Below are 13652 nucleotides of genomic sequence, written 5' to 3'. Positions count from 1 at the left end.
CTCCCTTTCCCTGCCTCATCCACAATTAAAATCTTCAATGGCTGTTTCCTTGACAGAACAGTGTAGTGTTGAGATTAAGTTAAGTCTCTGAAGCCAAATTCTCTGGGTTCAGTTTCTAGCTCTACCATCTGTAAGCTGCGTTGCTATGGAAAAATTGCTTAGTCTTCCTGTACCTCATTTTCCTTATATAACAGTAGAGATAAGAAAGTTACCTCCCTTAGAGAGTTGTGAGTATTAGATGAATTAATAATTATAAATTGTTTAGAAAATGGCCTGGCAGGTTTTAAGCTCTCAATAACTGTTAGCTGTTAATTGAATTTAAACTCCTTGGCCCCACTTTAAAGGCACTTCATAATCTGGCTTCTATCCATCTAGCCCTTACTTCTCGTCTACTTCATTTGAGTTTTGCTGCTTTCTTCACTGAATCATGAATCTGAATGTCTAGATGGTTTCCCCTGCCTGGAAGATCCTTAATTCAAATCCAATCTTACCCAGTCTTCAAAGATCACTTCAGATCTCATCTACTCTATTACCTCTTATTATTTATTATTTCTTGAGTTCTTCTCAATCATCTTCCCATTTGAATTCACAGTATCATGGAATTTAGTGAATAATTACACACTCATCACTCCTTCATGTAAGTCAGTTTGTCTCCCTAATAGCCTGTAAACTTCCTGAAGGCAGAACAATATCTCACGGTTTTGAGCCCTCTTTCGGTGGAGTGAACACATTGACTTTATGCCATCTTAAGTGTCTGTAAAGAGATTCAACATAGACAACAATGTGAAGACTCCATAGCTTTAATATCAGATTAGTTAGGGTTGGGGATGATAGCTTCTTTCCTACCTGTGTCATTCTCTAAAGACAGAGATTCTCTTCACCAAAAATCCAAATAACTCCCAATTCATTTATGAACCAAGAAAGCAGAACACATCTTACCCACATTATACTTATCAAATAGATTCTTTTCCTCATCATTTCCTCCTCTTTCTACCTTCCAAGAGAAAATATCATTCGATTTTGAGTTTCTGATGGGTGATGATCATGTCTTCCTCTTTCAGTTCTTCTCTATTAAAAGTCTCAACCCTTAAGTTTTCTACTGATTTTTCTACTGATCCTCAGGACCCCATAACCTCTAAGCTTGTAGGGGTGATCCCAGGAGGAGATGGACTAGAACAATTTGTTTCCTGTTAACAAGACTTGGAAAATTAGTGAAGAGCCCCTACTGAAGTCTGGAATGCAGAAACCTTGGCCAAAATCCTTATGCTGTGATCATTTCAACCCTAGACTGCAGCCTTCTCTCACTCTGGAAAAAAGTTATTGTTTCATGTGTTTCTTACCCTCATTGTTTCCCTTCAGTGATTCTTACGTTCTCCCTTGCCAATCTCTATCCGCAAATCACTTCTAGACCCACCATGGTTACTGAATGCTGGCCTGGTTACTGAATGCAAAGCCACAGAACGAAGAGCCCAGAAAGAAGTGGAGCTGGGAGGGTTGCTGGGGAAAGAGGAACCCCAGCATCTGAGGGGAAGAGATGTAGTTTTTCCAAGTCTGGCAGGAAGGCTCGGGCGTCCTCCAGAGCTGCCTGAGCTGCCACAGTAAAGTTAGGGTCACCGGAGATTAAAACATCAAAGACACAGGAATGAAAGTAAGCGTCTTCAACCGGCAGCCCTTCCTTGCACAGCTGTCGGGCAGTATCTATGGTTATAGTTCCCCGACGACTACGCACTGAGCGTGAGAGTCGCTGACTTGGAGGGCATCCCCCAACACAGAGCTGCAGGTCCTGCTCAGCTGAGAAGGCCCTGGCCACATCCTCTGCTACTCTGATGGAGAAGGAGAGCTGCCCAGCTGTCTGCCGAATGATTATAGTTGTGCCAATGTAGGCAGCTCGGATCTCCACGTGGCTCCCAGGGTTAGCAGTTTGAATGGACAAACTTGAGCCCCCAGGTCGATCACCTCCATTGATAGAACCATCTTCAAAGGCCGCGGGAAGGTTGTCCACCTCAGCCTGGTAGACCTTCTGATCAATGCATTCCTGCATGTTCTTAAATATAATGGTGAGCTGTAAGGGCAAGAGGGAAAACAGTTTATTTGGGGCTCAGTGCAACCCTCCCCTCTTCCATCAACTAGGCCTCATTATTGTACATAATCAGGGATCTGATCCCAGCAGAGACGCAAGGCTTATCACAGTCCTCACTCCTTGATCCTGTCTTTATGTTCCAATACTATTTCATCCCTGCTCCATCCCTTTCCTTCCTGTTTGGGCTCAACTTCAGCTGCTCCCATAGGAGAAGGAAGTTTCCTTTCTGTAACTTCTCAACCCAGAGCTTCTCAACTTTCCTCTCCCCAGCTCTTTTCTGCATTGGAGTGAAATTCCCACGGAGGGAAAGTGATTTACAGGAGCAAGTGTTCGGTAAAGGAGGGAGTGATTCAAGATGTGAAAGTGGTTCAGGAGGAAAGGGAATAGAGCTGCACTGCTGAAAACTAGTGGGGTTGGCATGGGAGTGGAACCCTGGGGTGACCATGGAGGAGCAGTTGAGTCCCTGACCTTCCGGGTGGTGGTGGCGTTGGCCCCCAGTGCCACAGGGGAGCTGGTGGCCTGGACAAAGAGGAAGTCATTATCCAGCAAGGGCCAAGCTCCTTGGACACGGCACGTGTGAAAGTGGTGATGGAAGGTGCGCACGTGAGGGTCCCCGAAGGAGGCGCAGTGCAAGAAGCCTGGGGGTTGTCGGTGCAGCCGGGAAAACCGGCCTTCATAGTCACAGGGGTCCGGGGCTGGGGAGCCAGAGGCTCGGATTGGGCCTGCGCCCGGAAAGACAGGGCCTCGGGGTGGGGGAGGGGCCGTGGGGCCCTGGCGGGAGCAGTTGTGCTGAATCATCAGGTCTTCGATGCCGTGCACAGCAGAATGGAAGGCGAGGTCCCCGCGGCAGGTGCGGGCTGTGCGCCGAGTGCAGAGCGCGTAGGAGCGGAGGGCTCGGCAGAGACCGCTGGAGCCCACCCCTCCACCTCGGCCTCCTCCTCGAAGGGCTCCTGGTGAACCCCCACCTCTAAGGCTCAGAGTGGAAGATACATACTCAGCATTGCAGCGGAGGATCTTGCATTGAGAATAAGCTGAGGGCGGAAGGGAGAGAGGAGTGTGAGCTGGTCCCCCATCCCCGCGCAACCTCAACCATAATTCTCCCAGGTCTCATGGGGGGATAGCAGCGGATCCTAAAACCCAACTGAGAGCCTCCCCCAATTCCCAGTCCCCAGCCGCCAGCCCCCAGCTTCCTAGTCTTGTCCTCATTCAGTCTTGCTAAAGATGGGTAAGCCCTGCTAGATCTCTTCTGCCTGTGGATCAAGGGCTTTCCCAGTGGCCTTCCCCAAGTTGAATGGTGAATAAAATACACCTATTTGAGAGTGGGGCGAGTGACTGGGACCCCTCAGCACCCATCTCATCTCATTCACCCAAGCTCACATGCCCACCCCTACATAGCAGCCTACCCCCTAGATCCCCCAAAGCCTTACCTAACCCTTCCTTACCATGTCCACAGAGGAGCAGCAGGAGAGTGAGAATGCTTAGAGTTGGGGGACTGCCATGGGGGGACCAGGGACTAGGGGACTGGCCTGGATCCCCCATACCTATCCAGCCAGGTCCCCCCAGGTTCCGGTTCTTTCCAGCTGATGACCCTCCTACCTAGTGAATTTTGACCGGACGTCCTGTAAGGGACTGAAAAAAGAAATGTGGCTGGGCATGGGGAAGAGAAGAGTTGAAGATTGTTCAGAATGATGTGAAGAGAATCTGGGAAGATCAAGAAAAGAATGAGGTAACTGGAGTTTAGGGGAAATGGGTCTGCCTGAACTAAACACGAGGCTGTTAAGCCTCTGTGCCCTGCTTTTGTGACCACTTTCAGGCCCCTTATGCAATACCCCTAGGTGGGGGTGGAAGAAAGGTTGAGTGGACTCGGAGGGCAGAGTCCACTGTATTGCCCCATTCTGAGCTACCAAACAGCAGAAATGTCAAAAAGAGGAATCATGTGGATAGATCAGATCTCAGTCATACCAGTGGGCTCCCCAACAGAATTAGGATCTGAAAATACATCAGAGACTACCTCTTATTCACCCTTCCCCATCAGGAGGGGACACCCTCCAGAGGTCATTCATTGATTTTCCTCCTTTGTGTCAGAATTTTCAGTAAGGAGGAGTAAGGGTGGGATACACATCCCATCTCTGGAATCAGTATTCAATGAAAAGGGAACCAGTCTCTTTCATCTACTGTAGAGAGCTAAAATTATCCCTCTGTCTCATGGAACAATGGATGCAAACCAAGCATGCAAATCAATATTTGTTTGTTATGAGTCAACATTTCTTCTTCATGAGTCAACTTTTCTTCAAATCTGACTGAAGAACCACCCTTTCCATTGATCTTACCTTTCCATAGATCTTAACTTTGCAAGTTTGAAAGTCAGTCTTTTGATGAGGACAAGGCTTGGGGAGGGGCTAACTCCCTCTTGCCAAACTAGTCTCTCTGGAGTTAGGGATATGATTGAGGGAGAGTCATGCAGGAAGGAGAACAAGATGATGGGACTAGAGTTGTAGGCAGAAATCATGTACAACAAGGAGTAAGCCTCACCCTCGGAAGCCCAATGTGAAGGGCACTGATAAATAGGAACAAGATAGAGGGTATCAGTGACTAATCATCTGAAGCTAAATTTGGCCTTGATGAGAAAACCACAGAATAGGAGGTGTAGGAAACTTCTACTAAAGAAGGAGACTTCATCAGAAGTCCTGAGGTAATAGGAGGAGCCAGCTAAGACTCCCAGAGGAGAGATGGAGGTTTAAACTTCTAGTGGCCAGAGGCCAGAAAGCTTAAGACAGAAGGAGAAATGGAGACTGGGGCACCTTGGTATGGAAGAGATCCTAGATTTGCACCAGAGACATCCAAGTTTATGCCATAATTTTATGAGATTCTAACTTCAATTTAGAAGATTTTTAAAGGAATTGCAATTAATTTTGACTTACTGTTTCCAGAGGTCAAACATTAGTCTGCTATCCAATTCTCCAGCCATGACTGTCTACTGTATCAGTCAGCTCCAGCCAGGGGATCCCCCGTCTCTTTCTCCATGTCTCCCCTAGGTCCCCAGACAGGCTGCAGTCTCACTGAGGTCAGGGAACCAGAGAAAGTCTGGTGTGGGGGGAAGGGGGACTAGATGGCTGGCCGGAGTACTGGACAGCTGAGCGGGGGAGGGAGGTGGCTACTGAGTTGACTGTTTTAAAAATAGCTAAGTCCAAAATTCCAGGAGTGTTGATGGGGGTAGGGTGTTGGAGTGTTGGCGAGAAGGTGGGGAGGGTGGAGAGGGTAGGAGGATTAGAAAGAATATGGAGTATAGGGTGCCAAGTGGCAGAGAAGGGATAGGAATATGACCAGCAAATCAGTTATCCAGTTTGAGCTTACATGATTCTAGTCACTGCCTACTCCAAGCAGCCCTCCAGCACTGTCAATAATTTAAAAGCCCTCTGGCCTTTAAAAATTAGACTAATTTTTTAGTCTAGTTAGACTGGCCTTTAGACAGTTAGACAGTTGTATACCTTTAGCTCAGCACCCTCATCCTTGCCATACTGAATATTGCACTTAGTTTCTACAGAACATATCTAGGAGGTAGCTGACTTTAAATAAGGTCCATAGCAGAGGTAGTTCACAGCCCCTCCCCCATCTTTGTAGAGTATTTCAGAAGGACTTAAAAAGCCAGCTGTCTAGAGAAGAAATCTGAGCTCTGAGTGGTTTAGGATGAGTGTGTGTTTCAGTCTACCAGCTCAGATCCTCGCAGCTGTCTATTCCCCAACGGCCTCCATTTTCATTACCTTATTTATATAGCAGCTCCTCTTTGCAGGTATACACACAAACACACAAGCTTCTGAGTTGCTGAGGGAGGAGGCTAACAAAGTCAACGAGGGAAAGAAGGAATGGGGATACAAGTTTTTGAAGGGGAGAGGAACTTGGAGAGATAAAGTGAGAGAAAAAGAGATTCAGAAAGATACTTTTGTGGAGTAACATAATCTTATGACCTTTGAAGAGATTGCAACCAAAGAATTTAGCCACGTTGTATTTTTGCAGCCATAGGCATCAGGGATCATCATTTCTTAGTACTTGCCAAGTGAAATTAACACAAGGACTGATTTCAAATAGTGTCACTAAGGCACATGCACTAATTTGCTCTACATTTAATTCAGAATTCAGAAGTCCACAGAGTACTCTTCTCTTTTTTATACATACAGATCTGAAAATTTTTTTCTCTCTACCACATAAAGCCATATCACAAGGGTTTTTATTACAGAAATGTACAATGACTCCACCCAAACTATCTAAGTGATTTAAAAACAATAATTTGACTGTGACATCCCAAGTGGTATATACTTTTAAGGACAAAAAGAAGTGCAAAGATATTTTAAGTAGTCATATTATTGGTGGTAAAATTGGTATTGTTATTCTGAAAGTATTCTAGGTGTTGTTGTTGTTCAGTCACTAAGTTGTGTCTGACTCTTTGTGACTGCACGGACTGCAGAATGCCAGGCTTCCCTGTCCTTCGGTATCTCCTGGAGTTTGCTCAAATTCGTGTCCATTGAGTCGGTGTTGCTATCTAACTATCTCATCCTCTGCTGCTCACTTCTCCTTTTGCCTTCAATCTTTTCCCAGCATCAGGGTCTTCCAGGCAAGAATCCTAGAGTGGGTTGCCATTTCCTTCATCAGGTGGCCAAAGTATTGGAGCTTCAGTTTCAGTATCAGACCTTCCAATGAATATTCAGAGTTGATTTCCTTTAGGATGGGCTGGTTTGATTTCCTTGCAGTCCAGGGGACTTTTAAGAGCCTTCTCCAGCACCACAATTCGAAAGTATCAATTCTTCACTGCTCAGCCTTCTTTATGGTCCAGTTCTCACATCTGTACATGACTACTGGAAATACCATAGCTTTGACTATAAAGACTTTTGTTGGCAAAGTGATGTCTTTGCTTTTTAATACGCTGTCTAGGTTTGTCATATCTTTCCTTCCAGGGAGCAAGCGTCTTTTAATTTCATGGCTGCGGTTACCATCCACAGTGATTTTTAGAGTCCAAGAAAAGGAAATCTGTCACTGCTTCCACTTTTTCCCCTTCTATTCCACTATTTTCCACTACTTCCACATTTTCCCCTTCTTTTTCCCCACTTTTTCACTTCCCATGAAGTGATGGGACTGGATGCCATGATCTTAGTTTTTTGGATGCTGAGTTTTAAGCCAGCTTTTTCACTGTCCTCTTTCACCCTCATCAAGAGGCTCTAGTTCCTCTTTGCTTTCTGCCAGTGGTATCATCTCCATATGTGAGGTTGTTGATATTTCTACTGGCAATCTTGATTCCAGCTTGTGATTCATCCAACTCAGCATTTCGCATGATGGACTCTGCATAGAAGTTAAATATGCAGGATGACAGTACACAGTTTTGTTGTATTCTTTCCCCAATTTTGAACCAGCCAGTTGTTTCATGTAAGGTTCTAACTGTTGCTTCTTGAGCTGCATACAGATTTTTCAGGACACAGGTAAGGTGGTCAGGTATTTCCTTCCCTTTAAGAATTTCCCACAGTTTGTTGTGATCCACATAAAGACTTTCATGTAGTCGATGAAGCAGAAGATTTTCTGGAATTCCTTTGGTTTCTCTATTATCCACTGAATGCTGATAATCTGATCTCTGGTTCCTCTGCCTTTTCTAAACTCAGCTTGTATATCTGAAAGTTCTCAATTCAAGTACTTCTGAAGCCTAGCTTGAAGGATTTTGAGCATAACCTTACTAGCATGCTAAATGAGTGCAATTGTCTGGTTGTTTGAGCATTCTTTGGCACTGCCCTTCTTTGGGATTGGAATGAAAACTGACCTTTCCCAGTTCTGTGGCCATTGCTGAGTTTCTAAATTTGGTGACATATTGAGTACAGCACTTTAATAGCATCATCTTTTCAGATTTAAAATAGCTCAGCTGGAATTCCATCACCTCCACTGGCTATAACAAGAGAAATTAGAAAATATTTGTAATAGAATAAAAATGAAAATAGAATTTGCAGGAATTTGTTGCACTTCTTTAGGCCCACTTGACTTCACACTCCAGGATGTCTGGCTTTAGGTGAGTGATCACACCATCATGGTTATGTGGGTCATTAAGACCTTTTTTGTATAGTTCTTCTGTGTATTCTTGCCAGTCTTCTTAATCTCTTCTGCCTCTGTTAGGTCCCTACAGTTTCTGTCTTTTATCATGTCCATCCTTGCATGAAATGTTCCTTTGATATCTCTGGTTTTCTTGAAGAGATCTTACCCATTTTATTGTTTTCCTCTACTTTGCATTGTTAATTTAAGAAGGTCTTCTTATCTCTCCTTCCTATCTCTGCAACTCTGCATTCAGTTGGGTATATCTTTTCCTTTCTCCCTTGCTTTTCCCTTCTCTTCTTTCTTCAGCTATTTGTAAAACCTCTTCAGACAATCACTTAGCCTTCTTGTATTTCTTTTCCTTTGGGATGGTTTTGGTCACAGCCTCCCATACAGTGTCATGAGCCTCTGTCCATAGTTCTTCAGGCAGTCTGTCTTCCAGATCTAATCCCTTGAATCTGTTTGTCACCTCTACCATATAATCATAAGGGATTGGCCTTATGGCCTAGGTAAGTTTTCCCTAGCTTCTTCAACTTAAGTCTGAATTTTGCAATAAGGAGCTAATGGTCTGAGCCACAGTCAGTTCCAAATCTTGTTTTTGCTGACTGTATAGAGCTTCTCCATCTCTGGCTGCAAAGAATACAATCAATTGGATTTCAGTATTGACCATCAGGCGATGTCCACGTGTAGAGTCATCTCTTCTGTTGTTGGAAGGGGAATTTGGTATGACCACTGTGTTCTCTTGACAAAACTCTGTTAACCTTTGCCCTGCTTCATTTTGTACTCCAAGACCAAACTTGCCTATTATTCCAGGTATCTCTTGACTTCCTATTTTTGCATTCCAATTCCCTATGATGAAGAGGACATCTTTTTTTGGTGTTAGTTCTAGAAGGCCTTGTAGGTCTTCATAGAACTGGTAAACTTCAGCTTCTTTGGCATCAGTGGTTGGGGCATAGACTTGGATTATTGTGATGTTGAATTGTTTGCCTTGGAAATGAACCGACATCATTTTGTCATTTTTGAGATTGCACTCAAGTACTGCATTTCAGACTCTGTTGTTGACTATGAGAGCTACTCCATTTCTTCTAAGGGATATTTGCCCACAGTAGTAGATATAATGGTATCTGAATTAAATTCACCCATTCCTATACATTTTAGTTCACTGATTTCTAAGATGTTAATGTCCACTCTTGCCATCTCCTGGCTGACCAGGTCCAATTTATGATGATTCATGGACCTAACATTCCAGGTTCCTGTGTTATATTCTTTGCAGCATCAAACTTTACTTTGACCACCAGACACATGCACAACAGAGCATTGTTTCTGCTTTGGCCCAGTCTCTTCATTCTTTCTGGAGCTATTAGTAGTTGCCCTCTGCTCTTTCCCAGTAGCGTATTGGACACCTTCATATCTTTTTGCCTTTTCATATTGTTCATGGTTCTCACAGCAAGAATACAGGAGTGGTTTGAGATTCCCTCCTCCAGTGGACCACATTTTGTCAGTGTCTACTATGATCCATCTTTCTTGAGTGGCCCTGCACAGCATGGCCCATAGCTTCATTGAATTATGCAAGCCCCTTTGCTTCAACCAGGATGTGATCCTTAAGGATTGTGGGTATACTATTGGATAAAACAAATGAGTAATAATGCTAGTGTCTTTGTGAACCAGGATTTTTTTTTAAGTTATTTATTTTTGGTTTTGGTGAGTCTTCATTGCTGTGCATAGACTTTAGTTGTGACTGGGGGTGGTGGGGCTGGGTGCTCTTCCTTGCTGGGTGCAGGCTTCTTATTGCAATGGCTTCTCTTGTTGCAGAACACAGGCTTTAGGCACATGGGCTTCAGTAGTCGCAGCTCCTGGGGCTCAGGGATTGTGGCTCACGGGCTCTAAAGCACTGGCTCAGTTGTTGTGGCACTTGGAGCTTAGTTCTTCTGTGGCATGTGGGAACTTCCAAGACCATGGATCAAACCTGTTTCCCCTGCAATGGCAGGCAGATTCTCAACCACTAGACCACCAGGGAAGTCCCATAACCCAGGGTTTTTGATGTAGAATAGAGGGATGTAGGGGCTTCCCCAGGGGCTCAGCAGTAAAGAATCCACCTGCAATGAACGAGATGTGGGCTTGATCCCTGGATCAAGAAGATCCCCTGGAGGAGGAAATGGCAACCCACTCCAGTGGGTTTGGGATGTTGCCGTTTTACTCATTTGCCACTATTATATAAAGACGTATTATTTGTGCCACCTCACATTTAATGTTTTTATCAATTCCTGCGAAGGTGAAGAATGCAGTGTTTGCATTTCCCTGTATTAAGATGAGAGCTCCAAAAATAAAATGTTGCTGAAATCAAAGACTGCAAGTGAGCAAAAGATAAGTTTTCTTTCATTGAACTGCTTAGGATGGTGGCCAAATGAGATTAAGAATTTATAAATCAATAGTTCTTAATTTTTTTGGATCACAAACTCCTCTTGAAAATCTAATGAGAGATATAAGCCCCGTCCTCAGAGAATGCTCAAGTATGTCTGTGCTTTTCCTGCTCCAAGAGTATTTTATATTCTCTTTGAAGCAATTCTATTATGGCCATTGTGCGAGTATGCAAATCCCTTCAGTTGCATCCAACTCTTGGCGACCCTATAGATTGTAGCCGGCCAAGCTACACAGTCCATGGGATTCTCCAGGCAAGAGTACTGGAGTGGGGTTGCCATTTCCTCCTCCAGGGGATCTTCCTGACCCAAAGATCAATCTGGCATCTTCTCCATTGCATGCAGATTCTTTACCACTGAGCCAGCAGGAAAGCCCCATGGTGGGGGTGGGTTGGGGGGCGGTATGCATCGAGTAGTTCTAAAAAACTTACCTCAGTTGCTGAAGAATATCCACTATAGTATATGCCCTCACAGATTGTGTTTTGTTTATTTGGGTTTATATTAATTTCTACCTTGAGGTCTTATAGGGGAGAGAATTAACTAGTTGGATAGAAAATCCTGTCATGTTGCCATAAAGTGTTTCTATATTTCATGTTTCTTTTGTTGTGTATGCAGCATCTGGATCACTAGCATACTTATTTATTTATTTTATGGTCCAGAGGCTCCTGATCTCCATGGAGACTGTGGATCTTCTAACATCTGAAAAAGGATTATCCTCTCAATCATGAAGGTGGATTTGAGAATCTGAGATGGGTGGAGCAGAGGCAGTGAAAGTAATGAAAAAGGGAGATTAGAGCTCAAAGCATACTGAGGTGTGTCATAGGGACCTTGAGTATAAAACTGCCTTCATGGTTTCTTAATGGGGCCTTATTAACATTATGGGGATAACTTTGTGTGTGTGTGTGTGTAACTGTCCTGCCCAGTGCAGTACATTTAGCATTCTTGTCTCCCTTCCTCTGTCAAGTAAAATTTTAGTAAATGTAAAATTTTAAATGTCAATGTAAAATTGACAATGTAAAATTTAAAATTCCCCTACATGTTTCCAAAAGCCCCCCAGAAGGTGGTACCACTCTGGTTGAAGAATACTGCCAGATATTCTCAATCCTAGGTGGTCTCATACTACCATGACCTAAACTGGTTTAGCAGAAGTCTTTTCTCTATAGGGACTATCCTTGCTTTAGCAAGATACAGGACATTTCTATCAAAGGATCCCCTGTGTAGCCACATTCACTTCCCTCTTATCTTCATCTCCACCTTAATATCTACCAACAACTAATCTGATCTCCATTTCTATAAAAATGCTATATAAACAGGTTAGAGTATATAACATTTGGGGATTGGCATTTATCACACAGCAGAATTCTCTGTAGATTCACCCAAGTTGTATGTCTATCAATAGTTTGTTCCTTTTTATTGCTGAGTACTGTTCCATGCTGTGGATGTACCACCATTCACTTGTTAAAGGACATCTGTGCTGTTTCCAGTTTTTGGCTTTTCATTAATAGATTTGCACATAGGTTTTTTTGTGTGAACATTAGTTTTTATTTTCTGGGATAAATGCCCAGGAGTGTAAACACTGGATCATGTAAGAATTGCATAGTTAGGATTTTTCTTTAAATAAACTGTGGTTTGTTGTTTGTTTGTTTTTTGTAAATAAACTGTTTTCCCCAGTAGTTGTACTGTTCTACATTCCCACAAGCAATGTATGACTGATCCAGTTTCTCTGCATTGTTCTCACCAGCATTTGAGATTGTCATTTTAAATTTTAGCCATTCTGATAGGTATGTTGTGATATCTAGTTGTGGTTTTAATTTATATTTCCCTAATGGCTAATGATGCTGAGCATCCTTTCATGTGTTTATTTGCTATCTGTATATCCTCTTTGGGGAAATGTTCCATCATGTCTTTTGATCATTTTCTTATTGTATTTTTTTTGTGTGTGTACTGTTGAGTTAGAGAGTTCTTATATTTTCTACACAATAATCCTTTCTTGGGTATATGGTTTACACATATTTTTTCCCAGTTAGCTTGTCTTTTTCATTCTCATAATAGTATCTTTTGCAGAGTAAACATATTTATTTTTGATGACATCTTCTTATTCAACTTTTCCTTTTACAGATTATGGTTTTGGTGTCAAATTTTTGTCTAGCCTTAGATCATGAAGAATTTCTCCTCCGTTTTTTTCTAAAATTTTTATGCTTCACATTTAAACTGTTGATCCACTTTGGTGTTAGTTTTTGTATAATGTATGAGACTTAGGTTGAAAGTTTTGTTTGTTTGCTCTTTATTTGTTTGCCTATGGATATCCAATTTCTTCAGCAATATATATTGAAAAAGCTATTCTTTCTCCATTGAATTGCTTTTTCACCTTTGTTAAAGAAAATAAACTGGCATATTTGTTTTGGTCTGCTGCTGAGTTTGCTATTCTGTTTCATTGATCTGATATTTATTTTTCTGCCAATACCATACCATCTTTACTGCTATAGCTTTTTAACAAACCTTGAAAATGGATGAGCTGATTCTTCCTACTTAATTCTTTTTCAAAACATGTTTTAGCTATTCTAGTTCCTTTGCCTTTCCATACAAGTTTTATAATAATTTTGTCTATGGCTACAAAAAAATCTTGCTAGGATTTCCCTGTTACTAACTTTTAAATTGTGGCAAAATACATAAAACACAAAGTTCACAATGTTAACCATTTTAAAGTGTACATTTCTGTGGCATTTAGTACTTTGAAATGTTATGCAACCATCACCATTATCTAGTTCCAGAACGTTTTCATCACCCCAAAAAGAAGCCCTGTTCCCACTGTGAAGTCATTCCTCAACTTCTGGCAATGACTGATTGCTTTCTGTCTCTATGGACTGGTCCATTCTGGACATTTCATATAAATGAAATCATATGTGACCTTCTGTGTCTGGCTTATTCCATTTAGCATGTTTTAGAGGTTCATCAAAGTAGTAGCATGTCAGTACTTCATTCTTTCTTTTTTTAAAATGTCTAATATTTATTCATTTGACTGTGTCAGGTCCCAGCTGTGGCACACAGGGTCCTTGCTGCATCATGCAGGTCCTTCATTGCAGTGCACTGGA

At 42.6% G+C, this 13652-nt stretch overlaps 1 protein-coding gene across 2 annotated transcripts; it reads right to left on the bottom strand.

The window, feature by feature from the left end:
• Window positions 1-837: 837 nt before the first annotated feature.
• On the bottom strand, window positions 838-5125 carry HJV (hemojuvelin BMP co-receptor). Of its 2 annotated transcripts, XM_068965389.1 has the most exons (3): window positions 3523-3619; window positions 2549-3111; window positions 838-2062 (listed from the first exon to the last, which is right to left on the bottom strand). In XM_068965389.1, exons 1-3 carry the CDS (start codon window positions 3617-3619, stop codon window positions 1439-1441), a joined length of 1284 nt encoding a protein of 427 aa, XP_068821490.1. In that variant the 3' UTR covers window positions 838-1438. The 2 variants fall into 2 exon arrangements, with proteins under 2 accessions (XP_068821490.1, XP_068821491.1); XM_068965390.1 differs by lacking the exons at window positions 2549-3111; window positions 3523-3619 and adding an exon at window positions 5002-5125.
• Window positions 5126-13652: the final 8527 nt, after the last annotated feature.

Source organism: Capricornis sumatraensis, chromosome 2, assembly GCF_032405125.1.
Source record: "Capricornis sumatraensis isolate serow.1 chromosome 2, serow.2, whole genome shotgun sequence".
Classification (NCBI taxonomy): Eukaryota; Metazoa; Chordata; class Mammalia; order Artiodactyla; family Bovidae; genus Capricornis; species Capricornis sumatraensis.
This window is presented reverse-complemented; position numbering and strand designations above follow the sequence as displayed.